The sequence below is a fragment of the Metopolophium dirhodum genome, chromosome 6 (genome assembly GCF_019925205.1).
Source record: "Metopolophium dirhodum isolate CAU chromosome 6, ASM1992520v1, whole genome shotgun sequence".
In the NCBI taxonomy this organism is placed as follows: domain Eukaryota; kingdom Metazoa; phylum Arthropoda; class Insecta; order Hemiptera; family Aphididae; genus Metopolophium; species Metopolophium dirhodum.
The window spans coordinates 11,856,422-11,880,218 of record NC_083565.1 but is presented as its reverse complement, the minus strand read 5'-3'; the positions used below and the strand labels follow the sequence as shown (position 1 = coordinate 11,880,218).

The following is a 23,797-nucleotide window of genomic DNA, read 5'->3' as shown; positions in this document are numbered from 1 at the left end:
GAAAACGACGGCCTTAATCGCCTTTATTAACATTACCAACAACAAAATCTAATAATTAGATTTTCTTTTCATTGGCATTAAGCCAGGCAACTGAGGCCATTAGTTGTAGGGTTTTTGGTACGGTGGGGAACAGTTGGAGGAACACGTTTTTGTGTTTTGGCATAGAGTCTAGTGAGCACTTGTAGGTATCTACCTTGCCCGGGTGGGGGATGGCGGCCTCTCTGCAAACACCATGACTGTCCGAAGAAAAATGCGACCCGTGGCTGGGATCGAACCGGCGTCGGTGCGCGTCTCAAGCGACGCCTTAGTCCGCTCAGCCACTCCGTCCCTCAATAAAATTGCATTGCTATTATCATCATCGTAATATTACTATTGACGTTACTGGCTTGTGTAGTCGTGTGAATTGCTTTTACTGCTGCGAGTTACATCCAAAAGGATTTGAACAATCACAATTTTTTAAAGGGTTAACATTTTTTAAGGGCAACTAGTATATATATGTATAATAGGAATTATTCTTTTAGATTCTGAATACATTTTGTACTGCATGTACACGAATTTGAGGGGTGGAAATATATTATATTATATACAAACAAAATCAACAATAATTACAAATGTCACATAATAATATATTTGATATTTCTATGGTAACCAATAACCATGGTCAATTTTACAAATATTTTTTTTATTAAAGAATTTCCTCTTTATTTTTATAATATATTTGCATATTTCTATTTTGAAAAAATGTTTTTCCGTATTCAAATGTGGATACCATTATGGCACATGCAGGTGCTACTTTGATAATCCGTGGAACCAAACCACTGAAAATTCCACGAGTTCCATTTGTTTGATATATGTCAATAATTGCTTTGACTGTCCATTTGGAAGCTTTTCTAGGAGGTTCTGAAATAACTACTAAGTATTTAATTTATTCAAATATATAATTTAATTATTATTTTATCATTATAGTTATTATTAACCTGTAATAATTTCTTTTTCAGTTAATTCAATTTGACGAATGGTTTTGACAACATCAAATGGTGTTGTTAATGCTGCGGCTAACTAAAACATTTAACCTTAATTAAAATATTGAAAAATAAAAAAAAATATTAAAAATAATAGTCAATAGATTTTGGAATTAATTATTTTGTAGTATTCGGATATATTTCGTTTCTTAAACTTAATTAAATTGTGATATTTATTGGTTCTTTCAAAAGGTTGATAAACACAATTTTGTTGTTAAACAATACAATATGCTTAAAACAAAAAAACCTATTTTTAATGGGAGGATTTTTGCACTAGGTAGTTACAACACTGATAATTTAAACTAATCTGTCAACCTGTTATAAAAATCCTGGATAGACTATAGTAGTACATATAGGCAGTAAAAATATATTTTTAAAAAATATTCTATACTAATACATAATTTTTCTAGGTAAATTAACAAGAATTTCCAACATTCTTCATTTTATTAAAAAAAATTAAAATATGAGTTTGATACACGTTAATTTGTTGAGATTTAATTTGAATAAATCATGCTCATAGGCTATAGTGATTTTTATACTAATTACATTTTTATTTAAGTAACAATTTTAATTAAATTAAACATTATTACCGCTCCAGCTATGCTCCCTGCTAAAAAGTTGTACATAAATGATGTTGGTTGGCCTGATATTTGTTTAATATGTTCATACATAACCCAATATATACCTTCAAAAACATTATATTAGAAATAATTTACACAAGTACCTATTAATTATTGTAGAAAATAATTAATGTATTTAAATAATCAACATTCCAATTTTTAGTACCTTATTATTCTTTATAAGGACTAATAAAAATAAACAATAAAATTCTAAAACGAAATGTAAAAAAAAAACTCACCAGAAAATGGAACATCTCTAAGAAGTGTGGAACCAAGACCTTTCCATAGACCTTTATAGCCATGATATTCTAATAAACTTTGCAATGCTTGATGGACTTCTAAATAACTAAGTTTTTTTGATTGCATTTTGGTACGTATGAGTTCTAATGGACTAACTGATGTAGCAGCTCCAAAACGAGCTACACATCCTGATATACCAGAAATCCACAAAGGTTGATTTTGATTATTGTTTGCGTAAAATGGTTTAGTTAAATCATGAAGATAACATCGTATTTGTTCATATGATACAAAATAAACAATTGTGGCAGGTACTGCAAGTATTAATGTCGGACTTAACCCACTCCATAATGATAAAATTCCTTCATTTTTGCTAATTTGTTTAAAAGCATCCTAAAAAAATAAAAATATTTTTTAAGGGTTTTAAATTATTTCAATAAACTAAAATATCTTTACAATAGTTCCATTAAATTGGCTAGGCCTGTTGTACCATTGGATATTTCTGTAATAAGGACTATCAAAGGTATTTTTTTTTAATATATTACATGGACAAATATGATCCATTAAACCATTGGAATAAAAAAAACATTTATGTTTATTTGTTATTCTAGATTGTGCTTGCATGCGTACTTTTATGACATCCAATGGAGTAACTAAAAATATGTAAATTCATATTATGATTTGATTTTTAAACACATTATAAAACAAACAAATTACTAACCAAAAAAGGAAGTAATTAACGCTCCTGTACAAGCAGCAGCCATTTGTTGTACTGGTTTAATTCGAAACTGAGGGTCATCAATCAGTAGTTTATTATTTGATTTATACTTAGAATCCATGACTTTTTAAATAATATTTTGGTCTAAAATAAAAATGTTCATTAAAAATAATTATTAAATATCTATTACTTGTATTATATTGATCAATTATTTCTCTTAGTCATTTTGAATTTTGAAACAAATACTGGTTGAAACCAATTAAAGTAAACTCAGTAGATAAAGAGTTAAAAGTTGACAACTATTAAATTACAAATATTTTATTGAACGTATGTAATATTCAACAAAACTCGAAAATTATCATAAAAGTAATAATAAATTAGTTATACATACTCACTAATCGTTTTTATACATTCAATACATTAGACAGCTATAAATTGGAGGTTCCATTTTTTCCATCACCATTGCAATGGTATAAGTATAATAAAATATAGCACAAATGAAAATGAAAATACAAATTACAGCTTTGTAAAGTTATTTCGTTTCAAAACGGTATGCCGAAAAAAGGGCACTGATTTTGAAATTATGTATAGTGAATTGAATTTAAGTCACGAACATCACCTTCACGTGTGTGACTGAATCGAGTGGAATTGGTAAAAAATACTAAATGACTGAAACTCTGAATGAGCGTGAACGATAATAATAGTAATTACCGTTCTCATGGGCAATTATTGACATACTCAATACTGGCAAATATGAAATAGCAATACTGCAGCTCTATAGACGCATAGCATACCTAGAATAAACATTTATGTTTAATCTACGAGAAGTGGGTGTAATAGCCACACCAGACTTCTACACGACTATTTTCGTAACGACTATACTACACCAAAATACTAAATAGAAATTATGTGTGCATTGCCATTTGCCACATTAGTGATTACAAACTGGTTAGGTTAGTCCGTGGTCCGTATGTTACTGATAAATGATAATGATAAAAAAAAAATTTTTGAGAAAATAATATCACTAAACTGATAAAATCATATATGGAACAATCGCCCGATTAATGGCGCTAAATATAATGGGTATGCTTTGCGACCATTTTGCGACTCGTTTATCAATGATAAAATGATGAAATGAAGGGGGGAAAATTCGTATTAACACAACAATATTTAATAATTATCGCAAAATGGAAACTTATACCATGTATAGAAAATGATAAAAGAAACTTCAGAAACAATTGATGAAAATTTAAAGTATCCACGGTTTCCAAATATTGCGACTCTTTTTGAGCTATCTATAGGCATAAGAACATTTCGAGTTTTATCAGTATTTTTAGAATTCTTATTGTCGATCAAAAATATTTTGATCAGTCAAAAAACTTCAAAATGTAATACAACATTCCTCATAAGTTTTCGTTAGTGGAAGTTAAAAAATAATTTGAGCGTAAATCCACAATAACTTTAACATTTTACGAGCGTCTAAAGTTAAAATTTTAAAAAATTCATCAAAATGACGAAAATTGGCAATTTATTTCGAGTTAATAAATAATAATAATTCAAAAAACTTTTTCTACTTCTATCTAAGGTATGAAAATTTAATACAATATTAAGTTTTCCTAAGCTTAACAAAAAAAAAAAAGCTTAATGGAAAGTCAAACTAATTTAAAGTTGGACATTGAATATTCATCCGTGTAAATTAACAAATTCTCATATAACGATTAAAAGTTAGAAAAATTAAATACAAGGTTCCACATAAGTATAATAGCAGTTAGATATATTAAAGAAATAATATACACATGACCTTTTTAAATATTATGTAGATTCATTCTAAGCAATTTTGCAGATATCTTAAACATAGGCACGACTTTTTGTTATAAGTATTAAGTATTTAAAGTTCTAATTTCCACAAAATTTGTTAAAACCTCGACAATTTTAAAATTATTTTGTAAAGAACCATTTTGATAGTAAAAACATTTATCTAAGTCAAGTAGTTTATTTTTTTGAATTTTTAAAAATATCTTTTTTTATTTGATGAAATGAATTTGGAACGTAATAACTTTTTTCAAAATATTTTTTTTGGGAATTTGCCAACATGAATATATTTCTTAAATTATTTTCTAATCATATAATTTTAACAATTTTTGTCACACGTTTAAGTTGCATTTTTTTTTTTTGTCAAGTCTTTCTGTTACACCTAGTACTAAAGGGTCATATTTAAATATAATAATATAATATATATATATAAGGGGAAAATGAGAAATATTATATTTGCTCTCAATTATTATATTGTATCATAGAACTTAGTAAGTTTGTTAGTTTAAGATCTAGATATATCTTAAAAATATATACATTTATATTAGATAATTTCATTGTGTTTTGTTTTTACATTTATTTTTTCTAACTTCTCTGCTCAATAATTTATAAAAATGCATAGATTTTATCAACACTGAGCACACTTATAAACTGAAATAATATTTATCTTATAAAAAAAAAAAATAAATAAAAAACATATTTTATAAAAAGTATATTAATTGGAAGTAATTAATTTTAGTAAATCAAATAATTAATAAAAATTATTATCATATTTATATAAATAAAGTAAATTGATTAACTAAATATTAAAATGATGTTATTCAACCTTGAAGGATTCATGGATTATTATGTTAGGATTAAATTATGCACATTTCTAAATAAAATATAAACCCTTCCTTACATAATTGTATTTATTATAAAAATTGTATTCATCATTGTAAAATAAAATTATAAAATACAAATTATTCAATAATTCTAGAAAATACTTTTTAAACAAATAATAATTTATATTTTCCATAAAAGAGAATGAAACAATGTAAAACATAAAAAATACAAGATGCAGAACTCTATCTGTTAGTGACAATTTGCAAAGTAATGATGTATACTTAATAAAACAAATTTCATAAAGTTTAAAAGTGCAATATAGCATACGAAGAATTATTTAAATAAAAATAGTAATTGTTATAATTTCGATAAAATATCACATTACAAAAAATTATGTATTTAAATTAGTTAATGCAACTATATATCTTTTTAACATAATAATTTTCTTATAACATAATTAAATATAAAGAATACTACCTATAGTATGGACGGAACGTGTATATAATATTTGAGAATTAAGTATAAATATATCTTATAGGTAAGAAGTTAATATGTTAAGGTGAACCATAATCAATTTAATTAGATAATTCAGACATTTATAGACAACTAATATAAATACAAATTATAAATGTACAATAGATTATGAGAATATAGTTTTAAAATAAATGTATATCATTAATTTACATCAGACAATTTTATATTATTTTTTATAACATTCACCTTTAAAATTTAACAATCACCTTGACGTATTATACTTAATAATCAACAATTATTTTTAAGGCAGTCTGTAAGTTAGCTTATCAAAAAAAAAAAAAAAAATGAGATTCACAACTTAAAATCAACAATCATAAATGTCATAGTCATTGGTAATAAAATAAAACGTTTATATTTTATACATAACCTATAACCTATAACATATTGTTATAAAATATTTAATTTAATTAAATGTTTAAAAAAATGGTAAGATAAAATACTGATAATAATGAAAATGGAAATAAATCATAAAATGTGTGTTCAATAAAATAACGGTAAGTATTAATTATGATTTAAAATAGTAATAATAAAGTACAAACAACAATAATATTTGTTTAAATTGCAATGTAAATCCAAATTTACCAAACATACTCTAATACAGTGTAAATAGTGTAATACAGTAAATTTATTATAACCAAAAAATAAAAACTGTTAATTGGTTTCATTTGATTTGTTCTTCCATAAATAAAATAAGTAGAATAAATAAAATATCAATGTTTTAAAAGGTTTAGAAAATGTATAAAAAATAAGCAAAATTCACTAAGAATCAAATTTAAATAATAACTATTTAAAAAATTATTATTTGATTAAATAATAATAATGATAATAAAAAAACTAAATTAAATAAACCATTCTCGTTTCTTCTGTACTTGGTGTCCAGTGGTTGAATGTATGACAGCATCATCAGGATCTAATGCTATATCAGCACCTCGATCTTCTTGTGTAATATAATCACCTTTATGACGAGCCACATATCGACCAACCAAAAATGCAAGTATCAAAATAACTATCAAAATTATTGAAAATATTCCTAGGAAACAAAATAAAAATAAAATAAATAAATACATTTAATGAATAATAACATGAATATTTACCACCAATTAAAGCAGAGTTTGTCTCATTGTATGCAGCCTTTACTTTATTTTCATCTAATATAGGAGGAGGTCTAGTCTCGATTAAAGGTGGAGGATGTGTGACTGGTTCAACACCACAAAAATCTTCTTTTATCGTTGCTAGATTATTTATAAAAAAATTATTCAATATGTAAATGGTATATCATCATTAACTTATTGAGGAATCGTATAATATTATTATCGTTGTTGCTGCCAACGATCAATAAGTATTTTCTACTTTTATAAGTGTGTATATTATATTAGAGTAATAATTAGAAATATTAGAATCGAAATTCAACAGAACATAAAAATTAAATGTAATCAAAAATAAACAGAGAAATCACTTGGACGTATGTGACAACGTGCGTTTAGCTATGAGCAACATTCATCCGCTAATTGAAAAACTGATCAAAGAAATGCAGTTACAAAAATCATTAAGTGAATTATTCAGTATAGTAAAGTATAATTATATATTAGTTAAGTATAGGTTATAAAATGTAACTTGAAGTAAAGTAATAAAAATTAACATTTTTTGATTAATTTTGTGTACTCTTGTTAATGAGCAAAAGGTCTTCCTAGTCTTTGTAAATTTGAGATGGTCCGTGACCTATAAAATATTATCAAAGTGGTCTGTGGTGGTAAAAAGGTTGGGAAACACTGGTTTACACAGTGATTTACTTGCCTATACGTTTTATTTATGTATAAATGTGTGACTTTGTGCTAAAAAAAATGAGGTATTAGAATTGCAATATAATGTTAAAATGTTTTTTAAATATTGAAAATACTAAAAGGGATAATGGCCAGTCGCGCCATACCCTGTCCTGATATTTGACTGCTGTAACTACAAGGTGCACATAAGAAAAAATTCTTTTATAAGATTTCAAAAATACTAAACCTAAACCATTTTTCTTAGAATAGAACACTTTTAAATTAAAATTTTGTTTTGTGTTTTGTGCTCTTTTAAGACGATGCCAGTGTACTTTGTTTTCTCTCTTTGAGCCACACGCAACATAGAAAAAACAAACCCAGTATTATTACTTTTAATATTAGAGTGAACTTACCATTTATCAAAGTTTAAGTTAAGAATATTACTACAGTCCCTACCCTTACGTTAGCTATTTTATGATTTTTTAATTATTATGTAAGTTATGAACATGTAATGTTTTTAGCTTAAAGTTTGATAACAGGTGAATTCACTCCAAAATTAAAAGTAGTAATTCAGGGATGGTTCCACTAAACATAAATTTTCTATGTTGCGCGCGGGCCAGAGAGAAAACAAATGGTGCACTGACTATAAAGTTAAATTGTTATATGTTTTTCTTGCACAATTTTATTTAATAATACTATTCCTTTATTGTGTATTATTAAATTGTAACTTCTTACTATTCATTCCACTGACATTTGGAGGTCCATCTTGCTGGAATAACAATTTTAGAGGATAAATATCATCAAACTCTACACGTGAAACACAACCAACAAAACCCTCAGTCATAGATGTATTACGGCCAATGTACATGTATTGAATATTGTTAAATTGTGCATCAGTTGATTCTTTGATGTCAAAATGAAATTCTTTAGGATCTGATCCATCAACCTATTAAACATATGTAAATACATTATTAAATACTAAATAATAATAGAATAATAATTGAATTATGTTATGATTTACCTCCATGATTAGAGTGGAGCCAGAATTTTTTCTTCTAATTCTAAGATCATGGTATTGTCCAAGACCAAAATGCTGATCTGGAAATATTAATTCTTGACGTTCAAATCCAAAATCAAATACAACCCGTAAATGACCTGTCAAAAATAGAAAGATTTTTATTATTTGAATTATTTAATTCTATAATAACTAATAAACATAAAAGAGTTTAATACTAACCGCTATTAGAAACCATAATTGTCATATATTCTTTTGAAATATTTGAAAAAAGTCCAAGTAGGAACCCTTTTGGATTAGTAGTTGTAAAACCTACTCTAATGTTTTCAGATATTGTTGATCTCCATATTCCTTCAAAATCATACCTTATCATTGAATTTGCCTTAAGACTTACACCGATTTCTAAAAATGATGTATTTGTATTGAAAATCAGTAAAAACATATATTAAGTCATAACACTTAATTCTTACAAAATTTAATTATAAAAAGAGATTTGAAAATTTGATTTACCATCCGCACAAATTGGTCCTTTAAATGCAGTCCATCGACAGTCACAAGTGTAACCATCATATTTTTCAAAACATGTTCCATTATTAAGACACGGACTACTATCACATTTACCAATACATCCAGGAGAAATACCATACAACCCCTTTTCAGCATATGATTTTAAGTCTACGAGTTGTCCATTTAACATGAATGCTCTCAAGCAACCAATAAAACCATTTTGTTCATCAGATGATGCTCCTAAAATAATGGATATATTTAATAAATTATAAGCTAATGAGTAATGAATAACAAGTTGATAGCCACATACCAATGACTAATTCAGACGTTAAGTGTATTGCACGCACAGGACCAGGAGGTTCTCTTACTGACTGTTTTATGGCGCCATTTACAATAATTCTACTTTCTTTTCTGAATTTAAGTACAATTTAATATAAATAAATCAAAATGTCATTAATATACAATTTATTTAAAAGAAAACTAACCTATTTCTTTCTAAAACAACTGAATGCCATCTATCATCATTAAGTTTGTCAGAAGTTTCCACACGAACGTTTAAAGGTCCACTGCCAGCTTGGTAACTGAATTGTAAAGAGTGACCACCTAACAACCATAAATATTTATTGCTACTTCGGTTTTGATAATAATTATTTATTTGTATAAAAGTTAACACATAATTATTTTATTACTTATAAGTGATAATTTTATATAATCTTTAGGTCCATGACTTTCAAAAATAATGGCATTTTCAATAGTTGTTTTAAACTCAAAATAAATGTCACCATTTTGTCCAAAGTCAAATGTTGGTAAACGAATCTGTGAGTCAAGTTTGCGGAATGTAACAACATTATTAAAAAGCTCTATAAAATAAAACACAAATCATTGTAAATACAAATTTTTTTTTAAAAATAAAATACAAATTTACCATCTCCTTCACACATTAATGGTCCAACTTTAAATCTCCCTTCTTTATCATCTAACGGGGTACCTGTGTCTCCAAATCTAACTTGTTTTATTGGCAGATGCTCTTTCTCTCTTATATCACCACTGTCTGATTGCCAACTATCAAGACCTACAGAAATATTTGAAAATATGGAATAATCATAGTAATTAATAATAGATACGTGTAAACATCAATATACGTTTTATTATATTATTTACCTGAATCACAATTGCACCATTTAGTAGGATCTTTACAATTACCAATTATACCACATTGACATTTGTATGAACCTGGAATTGAACCACCCCAATAATCCATTTTTTGATTATGTCTAGATACCCACCATCCGAATGGTCGAAAATCCAATCCATTTGCTGTTAATAGTAATACATTATTAATATTTTATGATAAATGAAACGTAATTCTTATTAATTATTAAGTATAATACCTGGAGAATTAAATAATCTAGATTGTTTACAAGTATAACTTAATGGCTGCCAACACGAATGTGATCTATTAATAAGTGCCTCAATTTGAAATAAATCTGCATCATAATTGAATTCTTGTTTAAAACTTCCAGGTTCTTGAAAACCATCAACAGTGGAACCACTTTCACTTTGATGCCTAATTGTTGTAACTATTCGTCCATCAGCTATACATTAGAATGTGTTTAAATAAGTTTATTAGGTTTCATTCACATTTTAGAAAATAATTATAATTTAATAATATATTACACAACAATGAAAATATTAAATAGTGTATTTACCATAATATTGACATGTAACTGGAAACGGCTTTAATGGACCACTTCCATCTACATCTATTTTTATATCAGAATTTTGTCCCACTGGATTAACATTCTTAAAAGCAAGGCATGACAATGGATTCAATGCTAGTTATGAATAACATAATTAATTTTAAAAAAATCATTTTTTAATTTTAAAAATAGAATTCCTTACGTGTTTGACATACAGCACCACTATATCCTGTATTTCCACAATCACAGAAAAATTCATCAGAATTTTGTTTACACGTTCCAGAATGTTTACATGGACTTGGATTACACCGATCACTCATTTGGCAAGCATCAAATAATACTTCTTTATCACAACAATAACTTTCCTAAAATAAAAATATTATATATGAATTAAAAATACTTATTTAAAGGCATAAAAGTAGTGTCATCATATTTACTCCTAGTTTCCAATCAGTTGGTAACATATAATTTCCATCAATTGTTATTAAACGCATACACCCAATAAATCCAATTGTACCATAAATACCTCCTAAAATAGTATAAATTATATTATTATCATAATTTCAACCATAATACTAAATATACATTTAAAAACAAAGGCAATAAGATAATTTAACTAACCGGCAATAAAATTATTTTGCCCAGTTAAGAAATCTAATTTTCTAATTGTCTGCATAGGTCTATTATCTACATTAAGCTCCAAAAAATTTTCTTTAAGAATCAAAATCACACTATGCCATTTGCCATCATTAAAACTTTCTTCATAGTTGTCTAAAATTACACGCGTGTTGTCTTTGGTCATCAACTCTACTTTGATGTGTTCATTTTCCAAGTATAACTAACAATCAAATAAAAAATTGGATTCAATACAATATAGAAAATGTAAAAGTTAAATTGTTTAAAAGATAAATTACCTTGACATATCCATTTATTAAAAATTTGTGGTGAGCTAATAACCCACGTTCTTCATAAGTCCGAAATGATAATGATATATTGATTTTTTTCATTCCCTCATAACTTCTAATTCTTGCATAAGATGATCTTGATAAAAATGTAACGGGAACAATAGGAGATTCCTAATAAAAATATAATATTTTAGTACTTTAAAATTTAATTTTAGAATATTAAATAATAATCGTACCAAACAAGTATATAATGTATTTATCTTTTGATATTTTTGCATTAACCAAGAGTCTCCAGAGTTGTACGACTCTTTAACTAAATATATCATATTCGTTGAATTCATATATAAGTTTTCAATACATCCAGTAAAATTTGTATTGATTAACAGACCTTCATTTGAATGTGGAACACCGCCTATATATATCTATAAGAAAAAAAATATTATATATTTTATACATATTATAATTAATATTTCGTCCCTGTCGTGCAAAAAATGATTAAGTGAAAATGTTTAAGATTTTTAAATTTGAGATTTGTATTATTTAATTATTTCACTTGGTCAGTTTTTGCATATTTAAAACACAACATAGTTGCTAACATGCATAAAGTGACCAAGTGAAAGAAACAAAAATAATGGAGTAATACAAATCTTAAATTTTAAACATTTTCACAACAGATACAATTTTAATTAGCATACTTCACGATTAAGATCTAGTCTTTCAAATTCTCCTTTGATTCGACCTTGAATTGTAACACGATCAACAGAAAACACAACATCAAGTCTATTTCTCATTATTATGACTTCATGCCAAATGTTATCATCTAGTAAACTACCAACCGACAGACTAGTCATAAATTGAGATCCTAAAAAAAAAAAAATTTTAACTATTACATTTTTCTTAATAATATCCAAATATACCTAAATTTATATTTAATAGTAGCCGATTATCTTTGAGCTGTAAAGCTAAATAATCTCCTTGTGATCCAATTCCGTATAATAAAACTCCGTCAGCCACATTTGTTTTAAATCTAAATCTAATTGATTCTCTATGGGCAGAAACAGGAGAATCTCTCAAGTTCCAACGTACCAATGAAGTTCCGTTGAAATAAAGGCTATCCGATGCTAAATACAAAGTAAATATTATTTTAATAACTCAACATGTATGAAATATAGTATTGATATTTACAATATGGGCATCCATAAAGTTCCAATCTCAATGAAATTCTGTCTCTCCATCTAGTAGGATTAATTCTAATCCATTGTGCTATGATAGGAACTTCAAATATATTTCTGGCAGAATCATCTCCATTGATATTACCTCTAAATAACTACAAATAAAAATATGTTAATTATTGATGGATACATGTAAAATTATTATTTCAAATTTTATAATTAAACTACGAGTTCATATATACAAAAATATTTAGTAAATAACTGTTTAAAATTATAATTTTTAATTTAATTATATTATGTTAGGTACTATATGAGAATTTTCCAATTCTATTTAGTTTACATCATATTCTTAAGTGTTATAAACTTATATAACCATCAAGTAGAACCTTTGTAAATGTTTTGTAACCTCTTAAAATAGAAATATTATCATTTGACAAAACTAATAGCATTTGTGTATATTTTTTTATAAAATGACATTAAGTATAGTATATTAGTATGTTAACATTCAGCACACTATTTGTTTTTTCTCACTGGCCCATCTACAATATAGCAAATTGGCGTTCAGCCAATCTTATGTTGTTGGTTTTAATATTATAATGAATTGACCTATTATCAAACTTAATGTTAAGAACACAATTGAATTAGTTTTTGAATATTGGCTTTTTATTTTTATGTCAAATATAAGGTTTTTCATAACACAAATATATGTAGCGTGTGAGCAGAGAGAAAACGAATAGTGCGTTGACATTCTGCATGGAAGAAAGAAGTATTGAACATTTTTTTAAATTTTCCTATTTTCTTTTTTACTCAATAAGGGACATACTTCATGAATTATGTTTTTGATGTTATTTATTTAAATAATTAAATTCTTATTTGTTCACAAAAAAAAAAAAATACTTAATTAGAATATGAGAGGATCTTAACTTTTATTTCTTAAAGCTGTAACTCACAAACCCAGAGGCAGTAAGTAAAAGCTGTACAACTTGTATATAATATACCTATCCCCTATTTTCAGCAAAATTAATGGCTAGAATTATCCACTTGATATTAATTATTATATGGTAACACGCATCAAACAAATATAGTAATAATGCCATTAAATTGCAATGGCCATTTAAGGCCTATAAAGAAATTATTTAAGTTAACCCATTGTTAAATTACTCAGTTACTAATTAATTAATCCTCAATTAATACTAGTTTAAGAAATACCCACAGTCAATTGCTATCAATAATTGATATTAATAACATTTTTTTAATCTATATAATAAAATACAAGATATACTTATGTGATATATTGATAAATGATGTTCATTGTAAAACTAATAAATTTTCAACACTTAATAATAAAAAAAAATCTATAAATATCTCAATAAAATACAAAAATATAATACTACAATATAATATATTATTAATATTTAATACTAAGCAATATTCGGAAAGTAAACAAAACAATCAAAATTGTACGTAATGAAAATCAATCAATATGCAATAAGAGAAAACAACTACTAGCAGACAACATAATATTACAACACTACTGAATTTAAAAATAACACTCAAGGCAATCATAAAACTCAAACCTCAATATTGCCATGAGAATCTTCAATATTTTTCCAACCCTTCCCATTATCAGAGTATTGTATACAATATTCCTCGATAAATTCTAAAGTGGAAGACCGGCCTTGAGTAGAAATAGAGCATATTTTCACTCTAGTCAAGAATTCAACAATGAAGTATTGATCAAGAGAATCATATGCAGAAGTCCATGCCATGTATCCTAACAAAATTCTTAGTTATCAATAAAAAAGCTATATACTTTGTAATTAATATTTAAACTCTAAAATATAATTATCTCACCTTATTTGTAGATATTTTAAATATTTTAAATTCTAGGTACCTATAGAGTTAGTGTATAATAAATTACCTTAGTATTCCCAGATGATTCTTTGTATTCAGCATAGTCTAGGCCATTTGAACCATAACTAATACCAAAGGTTTCTACATATTCTGAAGATTCTGCTCTACCTTGGGTCAATATGGATGTTACAGTCATGGTTTGGCCTAGGTCGATTATGAGATACTGAGCAAAATCAGAGCTGTATGCTGTCCATGCATTACGTCCTAGAGTACAACACAAGCAAACAAACACACAAAAATAAAACTAAACTATTTTAAACAAAAAAGTGCAAAAACTAAACTATTCTAAATGGCTATAACACTTCAATAAATTTTATTTTTAGTTCAATTTTTCAATTTATTTGTATTTAATTTCAAAATTACAGAGAAAAAAATGTTTAAATTATTGAGATTAAATATATAATACACATGTAATATAATTTATTATTAACAATGATGAAATATTAGATTTCATTTTAAATTCTAAGAGGAGCGATGAATATATTGATTTTTTAATTTTTAATTTCTTGTGTCTGTGTATACCATAAGTAGTCGAAATAATAGTTCGATTTTCTACTTCAGTATCTTGTTTGATAATAAATCTAGTTGGTGCATTGGGGAGTTTTTTGGTGTTACTCTAAAATAAATGACCAAAGATACATGCAATTTTCACTGGTTGTTTATATTAGCATTTTCTATACACCATAACATTTTGATTTGTTTTGAACTGTTTATAAAATGGAACGTCAATAAAATTTTATTTGTTGGGCCAAAAAGGGTGAACAATTTGGGAAAATATATCTTATTTTTAATTTTTAAAATTTATAAAATGTTCATTTTTTATAGCTAAGGATTGAAAATTTAAAACATGTAAATAAGTAAATATATAAATTACATTATTCACAATAATATCATCATATATACTTAGTAATATCATATTCTTCGCTCAGAATCATTTTTCTTATATAATGCATTTAGCATATCACTTGTAACCTACTGTACAGCTGAGCACACCCACTTGCCCACATTTTTTTACAATTATTTATAAAATATAAAGTGAAACTTTCATATTATAACTAACTTTTATTTAACAAAATTTTCTATCATGGATCATCAATATCTATGGAAATTTCACATAAGTTAAGTCAAATTTTTTTTTAAATTGTTTCTTCTTATAAATGCATTTGCAGGGATTGTTGAACTATGTATATACAATTTTAAGTTGCATTTTGTATCATGGTTATCTTCTGAAAGGTATCAAGTACCTTAATATATTACAATAATTTTTCAATCTACATAATATGGAGTATGTCCAAAAATAATTTTAACAAGCAACACTCAATATAATAAAAAGATACTTTAGACAGGACTTTTGTTTTATTATTTATTATGTTTGGTAAATAGTAATAAAATACGAAAGTTTATCAGGAATTGTGTTATATGTAATATATTTAAATTCATATGTTTATCATATTACTAAAAATCGTGACCTCAAACTACAAAGTATCTAAAACATTTTTAGAAATTATGACTTTTTAAAAATTAAATCTTATATTTAATATTTTATTAGTAAATTTATAAAATTATATAAATGTATGTATTTTAGATTTTAATTAAAATAGAGAATATACTAGTATACAACATTTTTTTTGTGGAGAACTATTTTTTCATAGGTATAATTCAAAAGTTTCAAGTTGTCATAAACAGACGATATACATATCAATTGGAAGTTAAGCCTAGTTTTGAAAAAGCATTTTAGGAAATGCATCAAGGACTGAAAGTAATGAATATGCAATATTTTAAAATTGTTTTGTTTCGTGATAATTTAATATTATTATACATATGTAAGTTTAACCTAGTTAGGATGATTTAATTATTACAATATTATTCCCATATAATTGTAATCAACCATATTAGATTATCATTTGTCTATAATAAACATAATAAGTATACAAAAATAAAATAAACATAATAATTTTTTTTTTTATTGGTACCAGTCAATAACATTTCCTCCTTGGCAACTACTTGTACAAGGCACGCATAATCAAATAAACCCTTTTATTATACTTGTCAAGAAAACAAAATTATACAACCAATTCTTCATAAATATAATAACTATTACTACAGAACATGCGATAATATGAAACAAATACATTTTCTTATTTCTTTCCATATTATTTTAAAAACAACTACATGCTATCTGAAACACCAATATTAACATTATTGTTGATTTTATAATTGAATTGGCTACAAACATAATATAATAATACGTCATTATATACATATATATATTATATTATATTATACAAGAATAATTTATTTACGAATATATAAGAAACAATTTATAATTATTACGGTTGTTCTTCTTTATTCAAGAATAATTTACAATAGTTTTCATCTTCTTCTGTTATCATTTCTGCATTACTTATTAGGTCTTGGAAGGTTATAAGCTTAAAGTTAACTGGGGTTATAGATCCTTTAATGCATACAGTTATTGTATAATCATCAAACAAATATTCATGAAAATTCCAATCTGACATTAATTTACCATCAACAAATAATTCAGTATCACTCAATATTAAATCTTTCTTCAATTCATTTTTTGGAACAAAACATATTTTTTTTAGATCAATTGTTAACCCAGTACCAGTTGCTTTTACATAACTTTCTTTCAAGCACCAAAATCGATAAAATGAATTCGTTTTTTTCATATCTGTTCCTTTACTAATATACGCCCACTCATTTGAATGGAAGTTTCTATGCATTAATCTAAAAAACTCATTTAAACTTTTTCCACCTTTATAACAGTTTCTCATAATATCTATTCCTACACTAATATCTTCTTCACCAGCTAAAACAACAAAGTTTCCATCATGTGATACATTAAAATTTAAGTTGAATCCTTCTATTATGGGTTTGTTATTTAGATCTCTTTTTGTTTTAATTTGTGACCAGGGTAATTGAATAGCATCTGATAAAAATTTTCGAATCATTAGTTGTCCTATAATTGAGCGTTTAGCATCTCGTTTAAAAACAAATCGACCAATTCTTTCTTTTTCTTCCAGCTGTATAGAACGAGAAGCTTTAGACCAATCATTTTCTGATGGAAACCAATTGCCACAATCGAATACCCAACGAACCCTGTTTGATGTTGTCATTGTAGGATTGTACTGTGCAAAATTCTTTAAAATGATGTGCATAAAAATTTATATTCTTTGGGACAGTTAAACAGCCACTATGATACATTTAAACACCTAAACAAAGGAAACAACCGAAGTCAATCACCAATATAAAAATAATTCTTATATATTTAATCTAATACAAATTATTATTGCAATTTGTTCAAATCTTAAAAATGTCCATTAAATAAGTTTATACAAATTATTAATTGTATGTATTACTATTATAGGTAATTGTTATTATGCTATAAATTTATTTATATTTGTATGCTACATAAACAATCTAAAAAGTACAATAATGAGCCATGCAAAGAATAATTTGTATTTAGATATTAGATAATTTACATAAAAATTACAATTATAAATGTTATTGACTGGTAATTTAACATGGATATTTTTGACTACATAAAATCAAACTCATATTTTGAAAAATGCTCACAAACGAAAATTAGAATCAATAGGTATGTGAAATACATATTTTTACTTTCTTGATTTTCTTGAAATCTTCAAAAATTTGTGTTAAATAGGAAAATAATAAAAATCTAACTCAGTGATGATGAGTAGGGAGGTAATTTAGCTAGCTTTAATATAAAATATTAATGAGAGAGATTTGATATCACACCCAAGCGGTTTAACCACTTGAATCCATAAAAACGTTGGCGTGAACAGTCCCAAAATTTCTATTTTTTAACTTTTCTCCTAAACTATGATAGCTAGAAAATTGGTTGATAATTCATTAAAAAGGGATCATCAAGTGTTTTTGTTTAAGCAAATTTAGTTTTGTGTTATTAGAGTGAATTGACTTATTATTAAATTTAAGAAGTAATTAAAAAAGAATATTATCTATGATGTATCATAAGTTTTTTATATTTTTTATGAATATTTTTATTTTAAAGCAGGTCATGAGCATTTTGAAATTGGAATATTTTACATGGTTGACTCTGACTTTCTTTAAAATAAAAATATGATTAAAACCCCAAGAGGTGTCCGAGACAATATTTATATGTTTAAGTTTAATAATTTTTCATTCTGCTTTAATACTAAAGCTAACAACACAAAATAGGTATTGCTATTGATACTGCACGTTTTAATGTTAAAAACTTACTAGTGTTTAATTACATGCATACATTTTTTTTTATTGCAAAAAGTTTTTCTATAAAATAATTTCTAAAAAACAATTGACCAATTTCCATTCTATGGAAGTATGTAATGTAACTTCTTTAATAAATGAAATTATTATAAAACCAAGAGCATATCACTTAGAATTTTAAATATGTTATTGGTCATAACATATAAGCCACTTATGATTATACAATTTTTTTGTTTAGATAATTATAAAACTCATGCTATTCATTTTTTAACAACCATAATTTGTAACTTAATGATAGTAATTTTTTATTTACATCTAATATTTGAAACTTTAATGAATTGTACTGCCTATAAATTAAATAAAAGATGTTTTATTGTTTATGTATTTATAATAATGCTGCAGTGCCTGACTGATACTGCCAGTTAAATAACCATAATATAACCTACTAAGATTCTACAATAGTCAATAAGACATAACTATAGTGAAATAATTTTCAAAATTTAAATATTATAAAAGAATGTAAGTAAGTAAATATATAGGGTTGAGAAAATGTGAAAAAGTAGTAAGTAAATATGTATATAAGTATATTAAGGGATTTTAGTTAAAAAAAAGGTATACTTTATTCTATAATAAATTAAAAAAGAGAATTGTGAACATACCTAACATATTATAAACTAGGTGTAGAATTATTTAATTTTTTTCATTCTGTTTTCTTTAAACTAATACCAACCATAAAGACTAAACATCAACTCTACACATTTTAATTAATCATTTAATACAATGTTCAGCTTACAAATAATCTACCAATAATAGTTGTATGAAATAACTTATCTACCTACGTGAAATTTAATATTTGTGTTAATAACAATGTTATAGAAACAAATCTCTTTGAATATATTTAAAATATTAAATTTATGTCCAGTAATAAAAAACTAAATAACATTAATGTAATTCAATATAATATGTTTCTTATATATTATGTTTTAATAATAATAATTAAGTACTAAAACAATAAGTAAATTCAGTGACTCAACAACACATTATGAACAAATAATAAAATCTACTGGTGCATTTTTTAATGGCATACATATTTTAGTATAAGTCAATTTTAAATATCAATGTTGCATAACTAAAAAATGTCTTACCGATAGTTGATGATGTAAAAGAATCCAAGATAAACGTAACATTTTTTTTTACAGTAATTAGGTACATTTTTTTTTTTATTTTTGCAATATCTATTTAATATATCTAGTACATCATTAATAAATAAAAAAGATTTTTTTCCGCTCTAATCATATCAAAATATAAAACATTAAATTTCAATAAAATGTTATAAATTGGAAATTTCTTTTTTAATCTATAGTGCAACTAGTTAATATAATGATTAATACGGTGGTATTTAGACCACACTATTTCAATATTCATGACAAATTTATTTAAAACAATAAAAAGGAATGTAACGGAAAAAACAAATTTATAATTACCATTGAGTACAGCATTTTCTGGTCCTCTGTCTGGTAATGAAGAAGTTGCTCTGAGTGCTGCTTTTTCTAATAGTGGTTCACCACAGTCGGAATCTATAACAATGCGAGTTAATTAAGTAATTTATTGTATAGTACAACCCTAATACCAGAATAATATATTATATACCTAAATTAATTTTAAATATTGATCAGAAATGAATTATTTAATGAAGATACACACATTTAAATTAATTAGGGTTCTACCTTGACATAAAATGTAAACATGAAATTCTAATACAAGTCTTGTTGACAAACATTACAAATAGTTATTACTCACCAGTTTTAACATTTGAGCACAATCCAACAGCAATAGCTATTATAATGAAATGTAAAACTTCACTCATTTTGCACAAAGCGGTAGAAAATCACAAATATAATCTAATCCACATATTTTATTTACTAGGCACTAAATGGATGGAATAATTCGAACAATTAAAGTTCAAACGTTCAATCATGAACTAGCATGATTCACAGTTGAGTGTTGAAGCGCTTGTTTTGTACTTTGTAGTTTACTTTTTGATTAAGGAATTCCGTTTTGATGGTAACAAGTAACAACCAACATGGTTTGGGTGGATCGACAATGATGGCACGCCCTATGACTGAATGAATCATAACAACGATAGCGCTATCTTGTAACGAATATACAATAATATTATACCATAGACCATGAACTAAAGAAGATAATATCCATGATAAAGAAAAATCTTATAAATGTTGTCAAAATTTGAACTTTAAATGCTTATAAAATAAAATTGTGCCTATGAATTTTTAATATTTTTCAACTGCTATTAGAACGATATATCAGGAGCCTTATATTACATTTTCACGCTTTTTACCCAACAAATAAAATTTTATTGATATTTATAGAAAAAAAAACTAAAAAAATTGATAACTGACAATGTCCGTAAACAGCTCAAAAAGAGTCAAATAATTTTATAAATTTTATCGTGTATAGAAAATGCTAATACAAACATTCAGTGAAATTTTCAAGTATCTACAGTTATTCGTTTTTTAATTACAACAAAATAAAAAAATCACTACATGAGAAATCGAGTGAATATCCAATGTTGTAAAAATATGAACTTAAATGCTCATAATAATTTAGTTTGACTTTCTTAAGGATATTATTTTTTTTTTGATAAAAGTAGAAAAACTTATGGATAATCTTGTACTACATTTTAAAATTTTAGATTTAAAAAGAAAAATTTTTATGAATTCTCAACTCAAAATAATTTGCTAATTTTCGTGATTTTTCCGTATTTTGTTAAGATTTGAACTTTAAATGCTTATAAATAAAAACTGTGACTAAGGATTTTTAATTTTTTTCATCTGCCTTTAAAACAATAACCTAAGAGCCTTCTATTAAATGTTCAAGCTTTTTTAACCAACAAATAAAATTTTATTGATATTTATAGAAATAAAACTAAAAAAAATTTGACCCTATGTACTATATGTCTATATAAGACCAATATGGTTGTAACGACGCGCGTTTGAAATAATTTTCGATAGGTTTCTAATTTTGAGACAAAGGAGTGGACTATAATATGGTGTGCAGACGATGTCGGTAAAAAGGAGCGCGTAGGTACTGTATATTATCATTGTTTTTTATATCTCTTATTCGTATTATTTTTGTGAGCGAATACCATTAAAAAAAAAAAATACCCGACGCACCTGACGCGCAGAGTTCTCGACGCGCGGAATACAAATAAGGCGCCCGCATTTTGTTCACAACAAATTACACTAAAAAAATTACAGATTATAATATAATATTATTTTTGTCTTTGTTCGGTTATTGTTTGGGATTTTTTTTCATTTCGTTCGGTTCTACCTACAAACGTACAATAATTCCGCCAAAAATGACTTGCTAATAATTTGCTCCCTGGTAGAAAAAGCTTAAGTCAATTTTTCACAAAAAAATTTTTTTCTGCAAATGTAAAGCTAAACTTTTGCTGATTTTTTGGTAAATTTGGCGTAAGTCAGTGATGAATATTACTCATATCATTGAAGAAATAAATAGGGCATATCTAAACATAACCGTTTCTACGTTTGGTAGAAAAGGCGTATGATGACTTATGCCTGGACAAAAAGACAAAAGTCAAAATAAGTGAAATTAAAAAGACATAAGTCGTGGACACAAAGGACATAAGTCAGAACAAGTGAAATCAAAAGGGAATTAGTCGTGGGAAAAAAATGGCATAAGTCAGAACAAGTAAAATAAAAAGAGCATACGTCGTGGACAAAAAGGGCATAAGTCAGAAGAAGTGAAATCAATAGGGCATAACTATACAGTCATCTCGTTAAATATTCATAATTCATAGTAACAAGAATTTTAATGGTTACATGCATTAAGAATGTAATATATATAATATAAAAATACCTTAAATAATATGTATGGATATAAATATAATGAACTTACAAGTAGGAATTTTCAGACTTTGATACTGTTATCGCAAAAAGTTGGTAAAAGTACTTAAGCCCTTTTTACCCGGGACCAAAGCTATATATATAATAATATAAGTACCAGAAATACGCGCATCATTCACACTTCAAACACGTACCATAATGGTACTGGGCGGCCTTATTGTACCTAAACATTATTGTAGTACTATATAGTAATTATATATATAATATATGATATATAATAATAATAATAGTAATAATAGTAATAATATATAATAATTATAGTGTGTAATATAAAATATATTATTATTAGATACGTACGCGCCGGATGCGGAGCCTTCGTCGTATATTTTCGGCTCACGTATGATCCAAAACGATCGCACCGGTGCGGTTTACAGTTTACACTGGACGTGTATACTTACCGATAATATAGACCGATTGAAAATACGTTCTATATACCTACGATTTATAATAGATATTAGAACATGTTTAGACACGCATAACAACTAACAAGACGTATCGGAGACGTGTTGTTTATGATATCAAATTATATGACGTAATAAACAAAAAATACGCATATATTTTCAAATTATCGAACGCAATCGTAAATACTATAATATATTATAATGGTTAACTATCGGCTATTACGATATAGTTTAAAAAAATTGAAACGTTCTGAGAGGTTTCAATAAGAGTTTAAGACGTAAAAATATATTGAACTAGTAGACGTTTGTTTTTACTTAGGTATCGTTTTAATGTGCTTAAAAATATATACTATTTTTATACACGCTCGTACATTTTACAAGCACTTCACGAGTACAACATAATATTATATTATATCGATCAAATTCAGTATTATTTATGTCGTAACTATATTTATTACCA

At 25.9% G+C, this 23,797-nt stretch overlaps 2 protein-coding genes across 6 annotated transcripts; both read right to left on the bottom strand.

The window, feature by feature from the left end:
* Nucleotides 1-605: 605 nt before the first annotated feature.
* LOC132946967 (probable mitochondrial glutathione transporter SLC25A40) lies at nucleotides 606-3,579 on the bottom strand. 3 transcript variants are annotated; one of them, XM_061017103.1, is made up of 7 exons: nucleotides 2,989-3,579; nucleotides 2,601-2,741; nucleotides 2,336-2,532; nucleotides 1,882-2,272; nucleotides 1,613-1,707; nucleotides 978-1,059; nucleotides 606-912 (listed from the first exon to the last, which is right to left on the bottom strand). In XM_061017103.1, exons 2-7 carry the CDS (start codon nucleotides 2,716-2,718, stop codon nucleotides 686-688), a joined length of 1,110 nt encoding a protein of 369 aa, XP_060873086.1. In that variant the 5' UTR covers nucleotides 2,719-2,741; nucleotides 2,989-3,579; the 3' UTR covers nucleotides 606-685. The 3 variants fall into 3 exon arrangements, with proteins under 3 accessions (XP_060873086.1, XP_060873087.1, XP_060873088.1); XM_061017104.1 differs by having other exon boundaries at nucleotides 606-909; XM_061017105.1 differs by having other exon boundaries at nucleotides 606-900; nucleotides 2,989-3,577.
* Nucleotides 3,580-5,698: 2,119 nt separating this feature from the next.
* LOC132946266 (neurexin-4) lies at nucleotides 5,699-21,090 on the bottom strand. 3 transcript variants are annotated; one of them, XM_061016170.1, is made up of 24 exons: nucleotides 20,790-21,090; nucleotides 20,474-20,566; nucleotides 14,405-14,601; nucleotides 12,841-12,982; nucleotides 12,573-12,776; nucleotides 12,351-12,517; nucleotides 11,892-12,077; nucleotides 11,665-11,826; nucleotides 11,372-11,588; nucleotides 11,188-11,279; nucleotides 10,953-11,115; nucleotides 10,760-10,885; nucleotides 10,442-10,645; nucleotides 10,212-10,367; nucleotides 9,976-10,122; nucleotides 9,740-9,910; nucleotides 9,536-9,653; nucleotides 9,361-9,461; nucleotides 9,054-9,290; nucleotides 8,766-8,945; nucleotides 8,550-8,683; nucleotides 8,264-8,474; nucleotides 6,863-7,000; nucleotides 5,699-6,798 (listed from the first exon to the last, which is right to left on the bottom strand). In XM_061016170.1, exons 1-24 carry the CDS (start codon nucleotides 20,854-20,856, stop codon nucleotides 6,608-6,610), a joined length of 3,804 nt encoding a protein of 1,267 aa, XP_060872153.1. In that variant the 5' UTR covers nucleotides 20,857-21,090; the 3' UTR covers nucleotides 5,699-6,607. The 3 variants fall into 3 exon arrangements, with proteins under 3 accessions (XP_060872153.1, XP_060872152.1, XP_060872154.1); XM_061016169.1 differs by lacking the exon at nucleotides 14,405-14,601 and adding an exon at nucleotides 14,749-14,945 and having other exon boundaries at nucleotides 5,700-6,798; nucleotides 20,790-21,089; XM_061016171.1 differs by lacking the exon at nucleotides 14,405-14,601 and having other exon boundaries at nucleotides 5,700-6,798; nucleotides 20,790-21,089.
* Between the last annotated feature and the right edge of the window lie 2,707 nt (nucleotides 21,091-23,797).

What these genes read in the sequence shown, in the direction of transcription:
- LOC132946967 (XM_061017103.1), bottom strand. Translation starts at nt 2,718, where the DNA reads ATGGATTCTAAGTATAAATCAAATAATAAACTACTGATTGATGACCCT. An exon ending in GCCAATTTAATGGAACTATT is followed by an intron (nt 2,273 to 2,335) that starts GTAAAGATATTT and finishes TTATTTTTTTAG; the next exon opens with GATGCTTTTAAACAAATTAG. An exon ending in TGAAAAAGAAATTATTACAG is followed by an intron (nt 913 to 977) that starts GTTAATAATAAC and finishes TTAAATACTTAG; the next exon opens with TAGTTATTTCAGAACCTCCT.
- LOC132946266 (XM_061016170.1), bottom strand. Translation starts at nt 20,856, where the DNA reads ATGAGTGAAGTTTTACATTTCATTATAATAGCTATTGCTGTTGGATTG. An exon ending in GTGCTCAAATGTTAAAACTG is followed by an intron (nt 20,567 to 20,789) that starts GTGAGTAATAAC and finishes GCATTGTTATAG; the next exon opens with ATTCCGACTGTGGTGAACCA. An exon ending in AGTTACATGTCAATATTATG is followed by an intron (nt 10,646 to 10,759) that starts GTAAATACACTA and finishes TCTAATGTATAG; the next exon opens with CTGATGGACGAATAGTTACA.